At 46.2% G+C, this 16,965-nt stretch overlaps 1 protein-coding gene across 1 annotated transcript; it reads left to right on the top strand.

Annotated features, from left to right (window-relative positions):
• Positions 1 to 393: 393 nt before the first annotated feature.
• Positions 394 to 15,548, top strand: LOC106570652 (1-acylglycerol-3-phosphate O-acyltransferase ABHD5). Its single transcript, XM_045695027.1, has 8 exons — positions 394 to 774; positions 1,025 to 1,146; positions 3,389 to 3,474; positions 3,616 to 4,111; positions 5,720 to 5,874; positions 9,020 to 9,131; positions 9,258 to 9,438; positions 15,296 to 15,548. The coding sequence occupies exons 2-8, from the start codon at positions 1,115 to 1,117 to the stop codon at positions 15,434 to 15,436; spliced, it is 1,203 nt and encodes a 400-aa protein (XP_045550983.1). The 5' UTR covers positions 394 to 774; positions 1,025 to 1,114; the 3' UTR covers positions 15,437 to 15,548.
• Positions 15,549 to 16,965: the final 1,417 nt, after the last annotated feature.

The following is a 16,965-nucleotide window of genomic DNA, read 5'->3' as shown; positions in this document are numbered from 1 at the left end:
TAATGTATTCTATGTAATGTATCTATGTATTGTGTCTATGTATTGTGTCTATGTATTGTGTCTATGTAATGTATCTATGTAATGTAATGTATCTATGTATTGTGTCTATGTATTGTATCTATGTAATGTAATGTATCTATGTATTGTGTCTATGTATTGTGTCTATGTATTGTGTCTATGTATTGTATCTATGTATTGTGTCTATGTTAAAAATAATGACCACGATGGAAATTACGTTCCCGACTTTATTGTGCAATCCCTGAAACGTAAATAAACATAAGTTTTATGACATTCAGAGATTGTCAAGCCAAGTCTTCCATACTGGTTAAGTCTACAAGGTAGGGGAGGGATGATGTATTTTCTGTTTGTTGAGATTGTCAGTCTATTGATTGACAGTCTATTGATTGACAGTCTATTGATTGACAGTCTATTGATTGACAGTCTATTGATTAACAGTCTATTGATTGACAGTCTATTGATTGTAAACCATGATATTGAATCGCCTGAAGTCGGTATGCTTTGTTGATTGGTTGTGTGGTGCATCGGCACAGAAACCTTTTAGGGGAAAATTTGTTGCGTATATAAAAAAATATGGCGTCAAAATCTGATTTCCCCCATAGCTGATCATTGTCTGCAGTCTGCTCTGATCATAGTGTAGGTCTAATCAAACAGGCAGGGAGAGTGGGCTGGTCCGTGGTGGTCGGCGAACCCTCAACCTTCTGGCCCCTTAGCCCTGCATGACATCGATTGTGCCGCAAAAGCATGCTGACTGAAGTGAGCAAAGTCCATTTCCTCGTTAATAAACACAGGGTCACAATAGTTATTGGTATTTTTAGTTTTAAATATAATTTTTAGTTAATTCTATGGGGGGGGGGTGTTCAATGTATTCTACAGCACAAGGGGAGGGTCAAAAATATTTTTAATTTGGGGGGAGGGGGGTGCATTTTGTTTTTAGACACATTGAGTTGAACTGTCCCTTACATTTGCCCCCGCTCTCTCCTATTGGCTACTATCACGCCTAAAGATTGTGTGTGAGGCGGTCTTACCAATTACCACCCCTACTTAGTTTCTCTGCATGGATGACAGATAATCATCACAGTTCACTGTGAGGAGGATGGCGGAGGAGCTGCATCCAGCCGAGCACGGGTGAGTGGATTTTAATATAATACTGTTTACCAAGTTATTATAGTGAGCTGTTCTAAAGAGTTATTATGGTGAGCTATTATGGTGAGCTATTCAAAAGGGTTATTATAGTGAGCTATTCTCAAGAGTTATTATGGTGAGCTATTCTCAAGTGTTATTATAGTGAGTTATTATGGTGAGCTATTCAAAAGGGTTATTATGGTGAGCTATTCAAAAGGGTTATTATGGTGAGCTATTCAAAAGGGTTATTATAGTGAGCTATTCTCAAGAGTTATTATGGTGAGCTATTCTAAAGAGTTATTATAGTGAGTTATTATGGTGAGCTATTCAAAAGGGTTATTATAGTGAGCTATTCTCAAGAGTTATTATGGTGAGCTATTCTCAAGTGTTATTATAGTGAGTTATTATGGTGAGCTATTCAAAAGGGTTATTATGGTGAGCTATTCTCAAGAGTTATTATGGTGAGCTATTCAAAAGGGTTATTATGGTGAGCTATTCTCAAGAGTTATTATGGTGAGCTATTCTCAAGAGTTATTATGGTGGGCTATTCAAAAGGGTTATTATGGTGAGCTATTCTCAAGAGTTATTATGGTGAGCTATTCAAAAGGGTTATTATGGTGAGCTATTCTCAATAGTTATTATGGTGAGCTATTCTCAAGAGTTATTATGGTGAGCTATTCTCAAGAGTTATTATGGTGAGCTATTCTAAAAAGTTATTATGGTGAGCTATTCAAAAAAGTTATTATGGTGAGCTATTCTCAAGAGTTCCACAACTTACAGAATGTTTAAGGAATGATAGGATACCTCGTTGAGCAATATGCCTCAATGTTAATGACTCTGATGTAAACATGCTGATGTAAACATTCTTTTAAAAAGCCCAATTACTTGATTTAGTAGGCCCGACTAGAATGCAAACACATAGCCTCATAGCACCTCTACCATTAAATCTTTTAGTTCACAAAAATTTGTTTGATTTTGTGACAAAGGTATACATGTCATTTCATTTGTATAAAATGATCTACCTTGACAAATGGAAATATTCCTTGCTGTGAACTTGGTGCCGATACGTCACATGGACCTTTGAACATACAGTATTTATTACAGAATGACATAGCTCAGTGGAGATAAGATTATTAAACCGTGGATATGTCTGTCGCTACCAAGACACAAACACACTACCACCAGTCACTACCAAGACACAAACACACTACCACCAGTCACTACCAAGACACAAACACACTACCACCGGTCACTACCAAGACACAAACACACTACCACCAGTCACTACCAAGACACAAACACACTACCACCAGTCACTACCAAGACACAAACACACTACCACCAGTCACTACCAAGACACAAACACACTACCACCAGTCACTACCAAGACACAAACACACTACCACCAGTCATTACCAAGACACAAACACACTACCACCAGTCACTACCAAGACACAAACACACTACCACCAGTCATTGTAGCCAGCCACATAACTTTGTGACATTCAGAATGTTTTCCAAACCTGTAGCTTAAAAGAGTCTTATCATTGATTCTATAAAGGGTTTTGTTCCTTGTTACACTGAAATGATGACCCAATAGATAGTAGACTACCCTGTCTTACTATTCAGCCAGAGGGAGACCTTGTTGCACATTGGTTGTCATGTTGTGTTAAATTACACATAGCTAGACTACTGTAGACGAGGGGAGATTATTGTAAACGTGTGTTATATTACACATAGCTAGACTACTGTAGACGAGGGGAGATTATTGTAAACGTGTGTTATAAACATAGCTAGACTACTGTAGACGAGGGGAGATTATTGTAAACGTGTGTTATATTAAACATAGCTATACTACTGTAGACGAGGGGAGATTATTGTAAACGTGTGTTATATTACACATAGCTATACTACTGTAGACGAGGGGAGATTATTGTAAACGTGTGCTATATTACACATAGCTAGACTACTGTAGACGAGGGGAGATTATTGTAAACGTGTGTTATAAACATAGCTAGACTACTGTAGACGAGGGGAGATTATTGTAAACGTGTGTTATATTAAACATAGCTATACTACTGTAGATGAGGGGAGATTATTGTAAACGTTTGCTATAAAGCTGTTGTTGTTTTAGAAGTCTGACTCCGTGATCGCTGGACGTCAAAGTTCACTGAGTCACTGGGTTTATGAGTTTTCTTCGAGAACATCAGCAGGACCGTTTACGCAATGTTGTGTGTGTGCGCAGGTACAGGTGTATCTCCAGTTGGCTTCCATCTTGGTGCCCCACCTCCCTCTCTCAGCTAAAGGATGCAGAGGACAAAATGCTCAGGGGTAAGAGTGTGTGTGTGTATGCCTACATCATCTCTCCTACCTGTCACACTTGCACATCTTATCTCCTCTCTCATTTTGCTTTCCCTCCCTGTTCCCCTCCATCTTTCTCCTCCATCCCTCCATCCATTTCTCTCCTCTCAGCTGTGAAGACCCCATTCTCCAGGCAAGATGTCCCGATATCCAATGGCAACTATGTCTGGACCATAGCCTTCAACACCAAAGCACATCCCTCACTCCCCCCCCAGCCCCAGTCTCAGCCCCAGTCTCAGCCCCAGTCTCAGCCCCAGTCTCAGCCCCAGCCTCATCCCCAGCCTCAGCCCCAGTCTCAGCCCTCTTCTCTCCAGCGTCGTCCCCGTCCTCCGCTGGTGCTGCTCCATGGGTTTGGGGGTGGTGTGGGTCTGTGGGCTCAGAACCTGGACTCTTTGTGTGGCAGTGGAGCCGTGTATGCCCTGGATCTGCTGGGGTTCGGTCGGAGCAGCAGGCCCCTGTTCAGCGTGGACCCCCAGGGGGCAGAGGAGCAGTTCCTAGGGGCCCTGGAGGAGTGGAGAGACAGGATGGGCCTGGAGGAAATGATCCTGCTGGGACACAACCTGGGAGGATACCTGGCTGCTGCTTACACACTTACACACCCACACAGGTCAGCGGGACGAGAGGGACGAGAGTAGGGGGGTCGTGTGTTTGTGTTTGTGTTCATACTGTGTGTTCATACGTACACTGAGTGTACAAAACATTAGGAACACCTGTTTTTTTTATGACATAGACCAGGGATAGTCAACTACTATTGGAGAAGGTCCAGTGACACAAATCTCCTAGGTGACAAAGGTCCGGATGAATACCGTCCTTTATCGGAGATGTGGTAAAGCGTAGTAACAAGCATAGTCGTCTACGACATAGAAAACACGTTGTATTAAAAATAATGTAGAAGTCACTGTGGGCCATGAAGTATTCATGTAGAAGTCAATGTGGGCCATGCAGTATTCATGTAGAAGTCACTGTGGGCCATGCAGTATTCATGTAGAAGTCACTGTGGGCCATGCAGTATTCATGTAGAAGTCACTGTGGGCTGTGCAGTATTCATGTAGAAGTCACTGTGGGCCATGCAGTATTCATGTAGAAGTCACTGTGGGCCTTGCCCTTGCATCAATGAGAAATTACATTGTTCTGTCTCCTGCCAGTGCTTTGAACTTTGGCACAAATGGTGTGAGAGAAACTGTGAGACAATGGTGCAGGTGTTCATTGTTGAGCCTTGTGCGTTTTTTTGTTTTTAAGAAAGTTAATTGTGGAGAAGGCTGATTCATAGCTGTATGTGGAACCAAACAAGTGCCAATTTCTTGAGAATGAGGACTTCAGCTGCAGGCACCATTTTTCCCCAGGAAGTGACAGGGTCACAGTCACCAGCCTGCTCCTTCAAAGACATTTTCTTGCGGCTCAATCAACTCCATCTGCAGTGATGTAACATCTACCCATCTGAAGATCTGTGTTGCTTCTTCTGACAACTTTTCACATTTTGTGACCAAGAAGGAGATCAGGATGAGCAGCCTTGAAGTTATCCATCAGCTTCTGGATAAAATCAACATGGTTGGGAAAAATCACCGCTGTGCCCAGGTGATTCTTTTTTTTAAAGCTGTTTAAATATATAACAAAATGCAATGTTGTCCGGTCCGGAATGACCCTTCTCTGGGTCCGGACGTGGACTGCGGTTCGCCAGTTGAGTTTAGCTGACAAAGACTGACCAGGTGAATCCAGGTGAAAGCTATGATCCCTTATTGATGTCACTTGTTAAATCCACTTCAATCAGTGTAGATGAAGGGGAGGAGACGGGTTAAAGAAGGATTGTTAAGCCTTAAGAAAATTGAGACGGATTGTTTATGTGTGCCATTCAGAGGGTAAATGGGCAATACAAAATATTTAAATGCCTTTGAACGGGGTATGGTAGTAGGTGCCAAGCGCACCGGTTTGTGTCAAGAACTCAACCCTGCTGGGTTTTTCACACTCAACAGTTTTCTGTGTGTATCAAGAATGGTTCACCACCCAAAGGACATCCAGCCAACCACAACTGTGGGAAGCATTTCAATCCACATGGGTCAGCGTCCCTGTGGAACGCTTTGGACACCTTGTAGAGTCCATGCCCTAACGACTTGAGGCTGTTCTGAGGTCAAAAGGGGGAGGTGCTACTCTATATTAGGAAGGTGTCCTTAATGTTTTGTACACTCAGTGTATGTGTTCACACTGTGTGTGTTTACAGGGTGAAACACCTGATCCTGGTGGAGCCATGGGGGTTCCCAGCCCGCCCAGAGAGCATGGATCAGGAGAAATCTATCCCAGTGTGGATCAGAGCCATGGGGGTCGTCATGAGTCCCTTCAACCTCCTGGCTACACTAAGACTGGCTGGACCACTGGGTAAGATATACAGTGCCTTCGGAAAGTATTCAGACCCCTTGACTTTTCCCACATTTTATTACATTACAGCCTTATTCTAAAATCGATTTTTTTTTAAATACTCAGCAATCTAAACACAATACCCATAATGACAAAGCAAAAACTGGTTTTTAGATATTTTTGCAAATGTATGAAAAATAAAAAACAGAAATAATACTCTTTGCTATGAGACTCGAAATTGAGCTCAGGTGAATCCTGTTTCCATTGATCATCCTTTAGATTTACAATTGGTAAATTCAATTGATTGGACATGATTTGGAAAGGCACACACCTGTCTATATAAGGTCCCACAGGTCACAGTGCAAGTCAGAGCAAAAACCAAGCCATGAGGTCGAAGGAATTGTCTGTAGAGCTCCGAGACAGGATTGTGTCGAGGCACAGATCTGGGGAAGGGTACCAAAAAATGTCTGCAGCATTGAAGGTCCCCAAGAGCACAGTGGCCTCCATCATTCTTAAACGGTAGAAGTTTGGTTCCACCAAGACTCTTCCTAGAGCTGGCCGCCCAGCCAAACTGAGCAATCGGGGGAGAAGGGTCTTGGTCAGGGAGGTGAACAAGAACCCGATGGTCACTCTGACAGAGCTCTAGAGTTTCTCTGTGGAGATGGGAGAACCTTCCAGAAGGACAATCATCTCTGCAGCACTCCACCAATCAGACCCTTATGTTTGAGTGGACAGACGGAAGCACATGACAGCCCACTTGGTGTTTGACAAAAGGCACCTAAAGGACTCTGACCAGGAGAAAAAAGATTATCTGGTCTGATGAAACCAAGATTTAACTCTTTGGCCTGAATGCCAAGTGCCACATCTGGAGGAGAACTGGCACCATCCCTACGGTGAAGCATGATGGTGGCAGCATCATGCTGTGGGGATGTTCTTCAGCGTCAGTGACTGGAAGACTAGTCAGGAACGAGGGAAAGACGAACAGAACAAAGTACAGAGAGATCCTTGATGAAAACCTGCTCCAGAGCGCTCAGGACCTCAGACTGGGCCAAAGGTTCACCTTCCAACAGAACATCGACCCTAAGCACACAGCCAAGACAAAGCAGGAGTGGCTTCGGGACACGTCTCTAAATGTCCTTGAGTGGCCCAGCCAGAGCCTGGACTTGAACCCGATTGAACATCTCTGGAGAGACCTGAACATAGTTGTGCAGCAACGCTCCCCATCTAACCTGACAGAGCTTGAGAGAATCTGCAGAGAAGAATGGGAGAATCTCCCCAAATACAGATGTGCCAAGCTTGTAGCGTCATACCCAAGAAGACTCGATGCTGTAATCACTGCTAAAGCTGCTTCAACAAAGTACTGAGTAAAGGGTCTGAATACTTATGTAAATGTGATATTTCCGTTTTGTATTTTTATAAAATAAGCAAGTATTTAAAAAAAACTGTTTTGCTTTGTCATTATGGGGTATTGTGTGTAGATTGATGATGGAAAAAAACCATTTAATCAATTTTAGAATAAGACTGTAACGTAACAAAATGTGGAAAAAGTCAAAGGGTCTGAATACTTTCCGAAAGCACTGTACATACTAAGACTGGCTGGACCACTGGGTACGATATAGAGCACCAGTCAAAAGTTTGGACACACCCACTCATTCAAAGGTTTTTCTTTATTTTTACTATTTTCTACCATGTAGAATAATAGTGAATACATCAAAACTATGAAATAGCACATATAGAATAATGTAGTAACCAAACAAGTGTTAAACTAATCTAAATATATTGTATATTTTAGATTCTTCAAAGGAGCCACCCTTTGCCTTGATGGCAGCTTTGAACACTCTTGGCATTCTCTCAACCATCTTCACCTGGAATGCTTTTCCAACAGTCTTGAAGGAGTTCCCACATATGCTGAGCACTTGTTGGCTGCTTTTCCTTCACTCTGCAGTCCAACTCATCCCAAACCATCTCAATTGGGTTGAGGTCGGGTGATTGTGGAGGCCAGGCCATCTGACACAGCACTCCATCACTCTCCTTCTTGGTCAAATAGCCCTTACATAGCCTGGAGGTGTGTTGGGTCATTGTCCTGTTGAAAAACAAATGATAGTCCCACTAAGCCCAAACCAGATGAGATGGTGTATCACTGCACAATGCTGTGGTAGCCATGCTGGTTAAGTGTTTTTTAGAATTCTAAATAAATCACTGACAGTGTCACCAGCAAAGCATCCCCACACCATCACACCTCCTCCTCCATGCTTCATGGTGAGAACCACACATGCGGAGATCATCCGTTGACCTACTCTGTGTCTCAGAAACACACGGCGGGTGGAACCAAAAATCTCAAATTTGGACTCATCAGACCAAAGGACAGATTTCCACCGGTCTAATGTCCGGTGGAAACCAAGCAAATCTCTTGTTATTATTGGTGTCCTTTAGTAATGGTTTTAGGACTTTCCAGAAGATTTTTTGGCCCCCGAACCTGGCACCTACCAACTGGCGGGTCTTAGCAGCAATTCGACCATGAACGCCTGATTCACACAGTCTCCTCTGAACAGTTGATGTTGAGATGTGTCTGTTACTTGAACTCTTTGAAGCATTTATTTGGGCTGCAATTTCTGAGGCTGGTAACTCTAATGAACTTATCCTCTGCAGGAGAGGTAACTCTGGGTCTTTCTTTCCTGTGGCGGTCCTCATGAGAGACAGTTTCTTCAAAGCTCGTGATGGTTTTTGCGACTGCACTTGAAGAAACATTCAAAGTTCTTGAAGTCTTAAAGTAATGATAGAGTGTCGTTTCTCTTTGCTTATTTTAGCTATTTTTTCCCTAATATGGACTTGGTCTTTTACCAAATAGGGCTATGTTCTGTATACCACCCTTAACTTTTAACAACACAACTGATGAGCTCAAACGCATTAAGAAGGAAAGAAATTACACAAATGAACTTTTAACAAGGTACACCTGTTAATTGTAATGCATTCCAGGTGACTACCCCATGAAGCTGGTTGAGAGAATGCCAAGAGTGTGCAAAGCTGTCATCAAGGCAAAGTGTGACTACTTTGAAGAACACACAAGTTGAAAGACTTGCAAGATGTTACAACATGAAAGGTGTTAATTGGTGGACTATTCCCTCCCTTTCTCCATTCCTCCTCCATCCCTCTCTTACTCGCTCAGGTCCTATGTTGGTCCAGACCATCAGGTCAGATTTTAAACAGAAGTATTCTTCAGTGTTTGATGACAACACTGTATCAGACTACATCTACCATCTCAATGCACAGACACCCAGGTAGACACACACACACACACACACACACACACACACACACACACACACACACACACACACACACACACACACACACACACACACACACACACACACACACCTCTAACACCCGTTCTCGCTCCATAGTGGTGAAGCAGCGTTTAAGAACATGACGGTACCATATGGCTGGGCTAAGAGACCGATGCTAGATCGTATTGTACAGATCCAACCCGACATTCCCATATCCATCATCTATGGATCCCGATCCAGCATCGACAGTGACTCGGGATACACTCTCCAGAAAACCAGACTGGATGTGGACATCATGGTGAGTTGATGATTCTTGTAGCAAGTTCTCTGAAAGTGTTATGAAATGGATTGGTCACACACGCTCAGCGTGTACCGTCGTTTTTGGGATGTCAAGTGTCCCTCTCTGTCTGCCTCTCTCTCCCACACTTCCCTAGTTCTCCCTCCCTCTCTCTCTCTCTTTCTCTCTCTCTCTCTCTCTCTCTCTCTCTCTCTCTCTCTCTCCCACACTTCCCTAGTTCTCTCTCTCTCTCTCTCTCTCTCTCTTTCTCTCTCTCTCTCTCTCTCTCTCCCACACTTCCCTAGTTCTCTCTCTCTCTCTCTCTCTCTCTCTCTCTCTCTCTCTCTCTCACTTTCTCTCTCTCTCTCTCCCTGTCACGACAGTGACGGATGGTGGCGCCCCTCCTCGGCCGGGCGGAGCTCGGCGGTCGTCGTCGCCGGCCTACTAGCTACCATCGATCCCTTTTTGTTTCACTTTCGTTTGGTTAGGTCTAGGTAGGCACACACCTGTTTTGGGTTAGTCATTAGTAAGGGGGGGTTATTTAGGTTAGCGTAGGATGTATGTGGTTGTACGTGATTGTGTTGCTTGTCCGGGTTTTGTGTGTTCGTAAGAACGTGTATTTAGTTTTTCCTTCTGCCAGTGGTTTCTTTTATTTTGTGTACACCACCGCAGAATCGTTCTGGGCTGCGCCCCTATACCTTGTCGACCACGTACAGTGCTTCAAATAAAGAAGGGTGGTCACGAACTCTCTCTGTCTCCTGCGCCTGACTCTACCTCTCCTGTTGTTCCTCGAGCCAGCCCGTGACAGAAATCACGTACCACCACATACATCCTACGCTAACCTAAATAACCCCCCCTTACTAATGACTAACCCAAAACAGGTGTGTGCCTACCTAGACCTAACCAAACGAAAGTGAAACAAAAAGGGATCGATGGTAGCTAGTAGGCCGGGCGACGACGACCGCCGAGCTCCGCCCGGCCGAGGAGGGGCGCCACCATCCGTCACTGTCGTGACAGTACTCCCCCCTGACGCGGCTCCCGCAGCGCGCCGACGCCGGCCTCGAGGACGCCCGGAGGGCGAGGCGCAGGGCGATCCGGATGGAGGCTGTGGAACTCCCGGATGAGCGCTGGGTCCAGTATGTCCTCCACCGGTACCCAGCACCTCTCCTCCGGACCGTACCCCTCCCAGTCCACGAGGTACTGAAGGCCCCTCGCCCGGCGTCTGAAGTCCAAGATGGACCGGACTGTGTACGCCGGGGGCCCCCCCCGATGTCCAGGGGGGGTGGAGGGACCTCCCGTACCTCATTTTCCTGCAGCGGACCAGCTACCACCGGCCTGAGGAGAGACACATGAAACGAGGGGTTAATGCGATAATAAGAAGGAAGTTGTAATCTGTAACACACCTCGTTTATTCTCCTCAGGACTTTAAATGGCCCCACAAACCGCGGACCCAGCTTCCGGCAGGGCAGGCGGAGGGGCAGGTTCCGGGTCGAGAGCCAGACTCTCTCCCCTGGGGTGAACACCGGGGCCTCGCTGCGGTGCCGGTCAGCGCTCGCTTTTTGTCGTACCCTGGTTCGTTCCAGGGATTCCTGCACAGCGTTCCAGGTCTCCCTTGAGCGCTGAACCCATTCCTCCACCGCAGGGGCCTCCGTCTGGCTCTGATGCCATGGCCCCAGGACCGGCTGATAACCCAACACACATTGGAATGGTGATATGTTGGTGGAGGAGTGGCGCAAAGAGTTCTGAGCCATTTCGGCCCATGGCACGAACCTTGCCCACTCCCCTGGCCGGTCCTGGCAGTAGGACCGCAGGAACCTGCCCACCTCCTGGTTTACCCTTTCCACCTGCCCATTACTTTCGGGGTGAAACCCCGAGGTCAGACTGACCGAAACCCCCAGTCGCTCCATAAACGCCCGCCACACTCTGGACGTGAACTGGGGGCCTCGATCTGAGACGATATCCTCGGGCACCCCGTAGTGCCGGAAGACGTGGGTGAATAAGGCTTCTGCGGTCTGCAGGGCCGTAGGAAGACCGGGTAACGGAAGCAGACGGCAGGACTTAGAAAACCGGTCCACAACGACCAGGATCGTAGTGTTGCCCTGAGACGGCGGGAGATCGGTCAAGAAATCCACCGCCAGGTGGGACCATGGTCGTTGTGGAACCGGGAGGGGTTGTAATTTCCCTCTAGGCAGGTGCCTGGGAGCCTTACTCTGAGCGCACACCGAACAGGAGGAGACATAGTGCCTCACGTCCCTCACCAAGGTGGGCCACCAGTATCTCCCACTAAGACCACGCACTGTCCGCTCAACCCCTGGGTGACCCGAGGAGGGAAGCGTGTGAGCCCACCGAATCAGCCGATCGCGAACATCGAGCGGAACGTACTTACGACCCACTGGACACTGCGGAGGAGTAGGCTCCGTCCGTAACGCCCGCTCGATGTCCGTGTCCACCTCCCAGACCACCGGTGCCACCAGGCAGGAGGCTGGAAGTATGGGAGTGGGTTCGGTGGACCGTTCCTCGGCGTCATGGAGACGAGACAGTGCGTCGGCCTTAGTGTTCCGGGAACCTGGGATATACGAGATGTTAAACTGAAATCTCGTAAAGAACATCGCCCACCTGGCTTGACGCGGGTTCAGTCTCCTCGCCGCCCGGATGTACTCCAGATTGCGGTGGTCAGTCCAGATGAGAAAAGGGTGACGTGCCCCCTCAAGCCAATGTCTCCACACCTTCAGGGCTCTGACCACAGCCAACAGCTCCCTGTCCCCCACATCATAGTTACGCTCCGCCGGACTCAACTTCCTAGAGAAGAAGGCGCAGGGGCGGAGCTTTGGGGGCGCCCGAGCGCTGGGACAGCACGGCTCCTACCCCAGCCTCGGACGCGTCCACCTCCACTATGAAGGGCAAAGAGGGGTCCGGGTGCGCCAGCACCGGAGCGTCGGTGAACAAAACCTTCAGACGACTAAAGGCCCTGTCCGCCTCCGCGGACCACTGCAACCGCACCGGGCCCCCCTTCAACAGTGAGGTAATGGGAGCCGCCACCTGACCAAAGCCCCGGATAAACCTCCGGTAGTAATTGGCAAATCCCAAAAACCGCTGCACCTCCTTCACCGTGGTGGGAGTCGGCCAATTACGCACGGCTGAAACGCGGTCACATTCCATCACTACCCCTGATGAGGAAATGCGATACAAAATAAAAGAAACCACTGGCAGAAGGAAAAACTAAATACACGTTCTTACGAACACACAAAACCCGGACAAGCAACACAATCACGTACAACCACATACATCCTACGCTAACCTAAATAACCCCCCCCTTACTAATGACTAACCCAAAACAGGTGTGTGCCTACCTAGACCTAACCAAACGAAAGTGAAACAAAAAGGGATCGATGGTAGCTAGTAGGCCGGCGACGACGACCGCCGAGCTCCGCCCGGCCGAGGAGGGGCGCCACCATCCGTCACTGTCGTGACACTCCCACACTTCCTTAGTTCTCTCTCTCTCTCTCTCTCTCTCTTTCTCTCTCTCTCTCTCTATTCAAAGGGCTTTATGGCATGGGAAAAGGTTGTATGTTTAACAGTAAACGACACTCAGGAAAGTTTTAAAAGAATAGAGACATTTCAAATGTTATGTTACTGGCTATGGACAGTGTTGTAGAAATTAGAAAATAGTTGAAGTATAAAAGCAAAAATAAATAAACATAAATATAGGTTGTATTTACAATGGTGTTTGTTCTTCACTGGTTGCCCTTTTCTTGTGGCAACAGGTCACAAATCTTGCTGCTGTGGTGGCACACTGTGGTATTTCACCCAATAGATATGGGAATTTATCAAAATTGGATTTGTTTTCAAATTCTTCCTGTGTCTGTGTAATCTGAGGGAAATATGTGTCTCTAATATGGTCATACATTTGGCAGGTTAAGAAGTGCAGCTCAGTTTCCACCTCATTTTGTGGGCAGTGTGCACATTGCCTGTCTTCTCTTGAGAGCCATGTCTGCCTATTGAGAGATGCCTCCATAGCAAGGCTATGCTCAGTGAGTCAATACATAGTCAAAGCTTTTCTTAATTTTGGGTCAGTCAAAGTGGTTGGGTATTCTACCACTGTGTCAAGTAGTTATATTTTTGTTTCCTCGTGATTTGGTTGGATCTAATTGTGTTGCTGTCCTGGGGATCTTTGGTGTTCTACGTTGTACACGGAGGATGTTTTGGTTTTTGTGTCCCAGTTTGTGAATCCTTGGTTGGTGAGTGGACCCCAGACTACTCCAGATCATAATTGGGATGTCAAATGTTATGTTATTTTTGATGGCATAGAAGGCCTTGCCTTGTCTCTCAGATCGTTCACATCTTTGTGGAAGTTACCTGTGGTGCTGATGTTTAGGCCGAGGTATGTGTAGTTTTTTGTGTGCTCTAGGACGACGGTGTCTAGATGGAATTAATATTTGTGGTCCTGGCAACTGGACATTTTTTGGAACACCATTGTTGTTGTTTTACTGAGATTTACTGTCAGGGTCCAGGTCTGACAGAATCTGTGCAGAAGATGTAGGTCCTCCTTGGTTGGGGACAGCAGCACCAGATCATCAGCAAACAGTAGACATTTGACTTCAGATTTTAGTAGGGTGAGGCCTGGTGCTGCAGACTGTTCTAGTGCCCTCGCCAATTCATTGATATATATGTTGAAGAGAGTGGGGCTTAAGCTGCATCAGTCTCACCACACGGCCCTGTGGAAAGAAATGTGTGTGTTTTTTTTGGCCAACTTTAACCGCACAAATGTACGAGTCTGCTGTTAATGATAATGCAGAGGATTTCCTCAAGGTTGCTGTTGACGCATATCCCACGGTAGTTATTGGGGTCAAATTTGTCTCCACTTTTGTGGATTGGGGTGATCAGTCCTTGGTTCCATCTATTTGGGAATGTTCCAGAGCTGAGGATGATGTTAAAGAGTTTAAGTATACCCAATTGGAATTTGTGGTCTGTATATTTTATCATTTAATTTAGGATACCATTAACACCACAGGCCTTTTTGGGTTGGAGGGTTTGTATTTTGTCCTGTAGTTCATTCAATGTAATTGGAGAATCCAGTGGGTTCTGGTCGTCTTTATTGGAGAAATATTGGAGAAGTGGTTTATCCACACATCTCCGTTTTGGATAGATAACTCTTCATGTTGTTGTTTGTTTAGTGTTTTCCAATTTTCCCAGAAGTGGTTAGATTCTATGGATTCATTAATTACATTGAGCTAATTTCTTACGTGCTGTTCCTTCTTTTTCCGTAGTGTATTTCTGATTGCTTTAGTGATTCACCATAGTGAAGGCTCAAGTTTTCTGGGTCTCTCTGTGTTTTTGGTTGGACAGGTTCTTCCATTTCTTTCTTAGGTTTTTGCGTTTTTGAATTGAATTGAATTGAATTTATTCATCAAACCATTTGTCATTGTTGTTCATTTTCTCCGGTTGTCTTGTTGAAATGTTTTGATTTTATAGGGAAGCTGAGAAGTCAAATATACTGTTAAGGGATTGAATTTGTTGTAAGCTAATTGTTTTCTGTTAGGTTTCCACACTACTTTCCTTCCATCTATAGGGATCTCTTAATAGTATGCAGTTTGTTCGGCTTTGATGGTTGATTATTGCTCTTTCAATTCAAAGGGCTTTATTGGCATGGGAAACATATTTTTATATTGCCAAAGCAAGTGAAATAGATAATAAACAAAAGTGAAATAAACAATTGCAAATGAACAGTAAACATTACACTGACAAAAGTTTCAAAGGAATAGACATTTCAAATGTCATATTATGGCTACGGTATGTACAGTGTTGTAACTATGTGCAAAGTATTTAAAGTACAAAAGGGAAAATAAATATTTCTCTCTCTCTCTCTCTCTCTCTCCAGGTGATAAGGGGAGGAGGTCACTATGTATTTGCTGACCAGCCAGATGACTTCAATCAGAACATTCTTCACATCCTAGCCAGGCTGGATGGAGAGAAGGATGAGAGGAGGGAGAGAAGGATGAGAGGAGGGAGAGAAGGATGAGAGGAGGGAGAGAAGGATGAGAAGGAAGGAGAGGAGGAGAGGAGGAGGAGAGGAGGGAGAGAAGGAGGAGAGGAGGGAGAGAAGGAGGAGAGGAGGGAGAGAAGGATGAGAGGAGGGAGAGAAGGAGGAGAGGAGGGAGAGAAGGAGGAGAGGAGGGAGAGAAGGAGTAGAGGAGAGAAAGAAGGATGAGAATGAGGAGAGGAGGGAGAGAAGGATGAGAGGAGGGAGAGAAGGAGGAGAGGAGGGAGAGAAGGAGGAGAGGAGGGAGAGAAGGAGGAGAGGAGGGAGAGAAGGAGGAGAGGAGGGAGAGAAGGAGTAGAGGAGAGAGAGAAGGATGAGAATGAGGAGAGGAGGGAGAGAAGGATGAGAGGAGGGAGGAGAGGGTGCTAAAGAGGAGTTGTGTGGATAAGAAGGAAGAGAGAAAAGGGAAATGAAGAAGAGGAGGAGGAGGGGAAGGAGGAGATTGTGGGGTGAGTAAAGAGGGATAGGAGATGGACAGAAGAGACAGAATGAGTAGAGGGAGAAACAGAGAAGGTGGTAGGGAGAGAAGCAGAGAAGGAGGAGGGGAGAGAGGCAGAGAAGGAGGAGGGGAGAGAGGCAGAGAAGGAGGAGGGAAGAGAGGCAGATGAAGGGAGGAGGGGAGAGAGGCAGAGAAGGAGGAGGGGAGATAGGTAGAGAAAGAGGAGGGGAGAGAGGCAGAGAAGAAAGAGGGGAGAGAGGTAGAGAAGGGGGTGGGGAGAGAGGCAGATGAAGGGAGGAGGGGAGAGAGGTAGAGAAGGGGGTGGGGAGAGAGGCAGAGAAGTAGGAGGGGAGAGAAGCAGAGAAGGGGAGGGGAGAGAAGCAGAGAAGGGAGAGGGGAGATAGGCAGAGAAGGGGAGGGAGAGAGGCAGAGAAGGAGGAGGGGAGAGAGGCAGAGAAGGGGGAGGGGAGAGAGGCAGAGAAGGGGGAGGGGAGAGAGGCAGAGAGGGGGGAGGGGAGAGAGGCTGAGAAGGGGGAGGGGAGAGAAGCAGAGAAGGGGGAGGGGAGAGAGGCAGAGAAGGGGGAGGGGAGAGAGGCAGAGAAGGGGGAGGGGAGAGAGGCAGAGAAGGGGGAGGGGAGAGAGGCTGACGTAGGATGGTTACATAATGATCCAGGGATAATCACTGAAGGCACTGTTATGGATATCATTTTTGTAAAGAAATTTAAAATGTATTTTCTGCAGTTCTTGTTTTATTTTCTTAAAGAAAGAATAATGAACATGGATTTAGTTTAGTTTTTTGACTAATGGACGTAGTACCATGTCTCAAAGCTGCTACCAGTAGGCTAACAGCTCATTCACATTCACAGAGTACCGGCAAGCAAAGCTACATGAATAAAGATTGGAAGACATTTTTGGTAACCAAAGGAGAAACTTCTTTTCTGTGGTGAACTGGTACAAAGTTGACTGGGATTTTTCTTTCTTACTTTCAGGGGTATAGTGCTGCCAGAGCTCAGAGGAGATATGCTCCGTCACTTAAAAAAATATTTTGGACCTAGTTGAAACTATTTAC

The sequence above is a fragment of the Salmo salar genome, chromosome ssa14 (genome assembly GCF_905237065.1).
Source record: "Salmo salar chromosome ssa14, Ssal_v3.1, whole genome shotgun sequence".
Classification (NCBI taxonomy): domain Eukaryota; kingdom Metazoa; phylum Chordata; class Actinopteri; order Salmoniformes; family Salmonidae; genus Salmo; species Salmo salar.
This window is presented reverse-complemented; position numbering and strand designations above follow the sequence as displayed.

Bases quoted from the DNA above. Each gene is read 5' to 3' on its own strand.
- LOC106570652 (XM_045695027.1), top strand. From the start codon at position 1,115: ATGGCGGAGGAGCTGCATCCAGCCGAGCACGG. The intron at 3,475-3,615 runs GTAAGAGTGTGT...CTCTCCTCTCAG, and splicing joins AGAGGACAAAATGCTCAGGG to CTGTGAAGACCCCATTCTCC. The intron at 5,875-9,019 runs GTAAGATATACA...TTACTCGCTCAG, and splicing joins AAGACTGGCTGGACCACTGG to GTCCTATGTTGGTCCAGACC.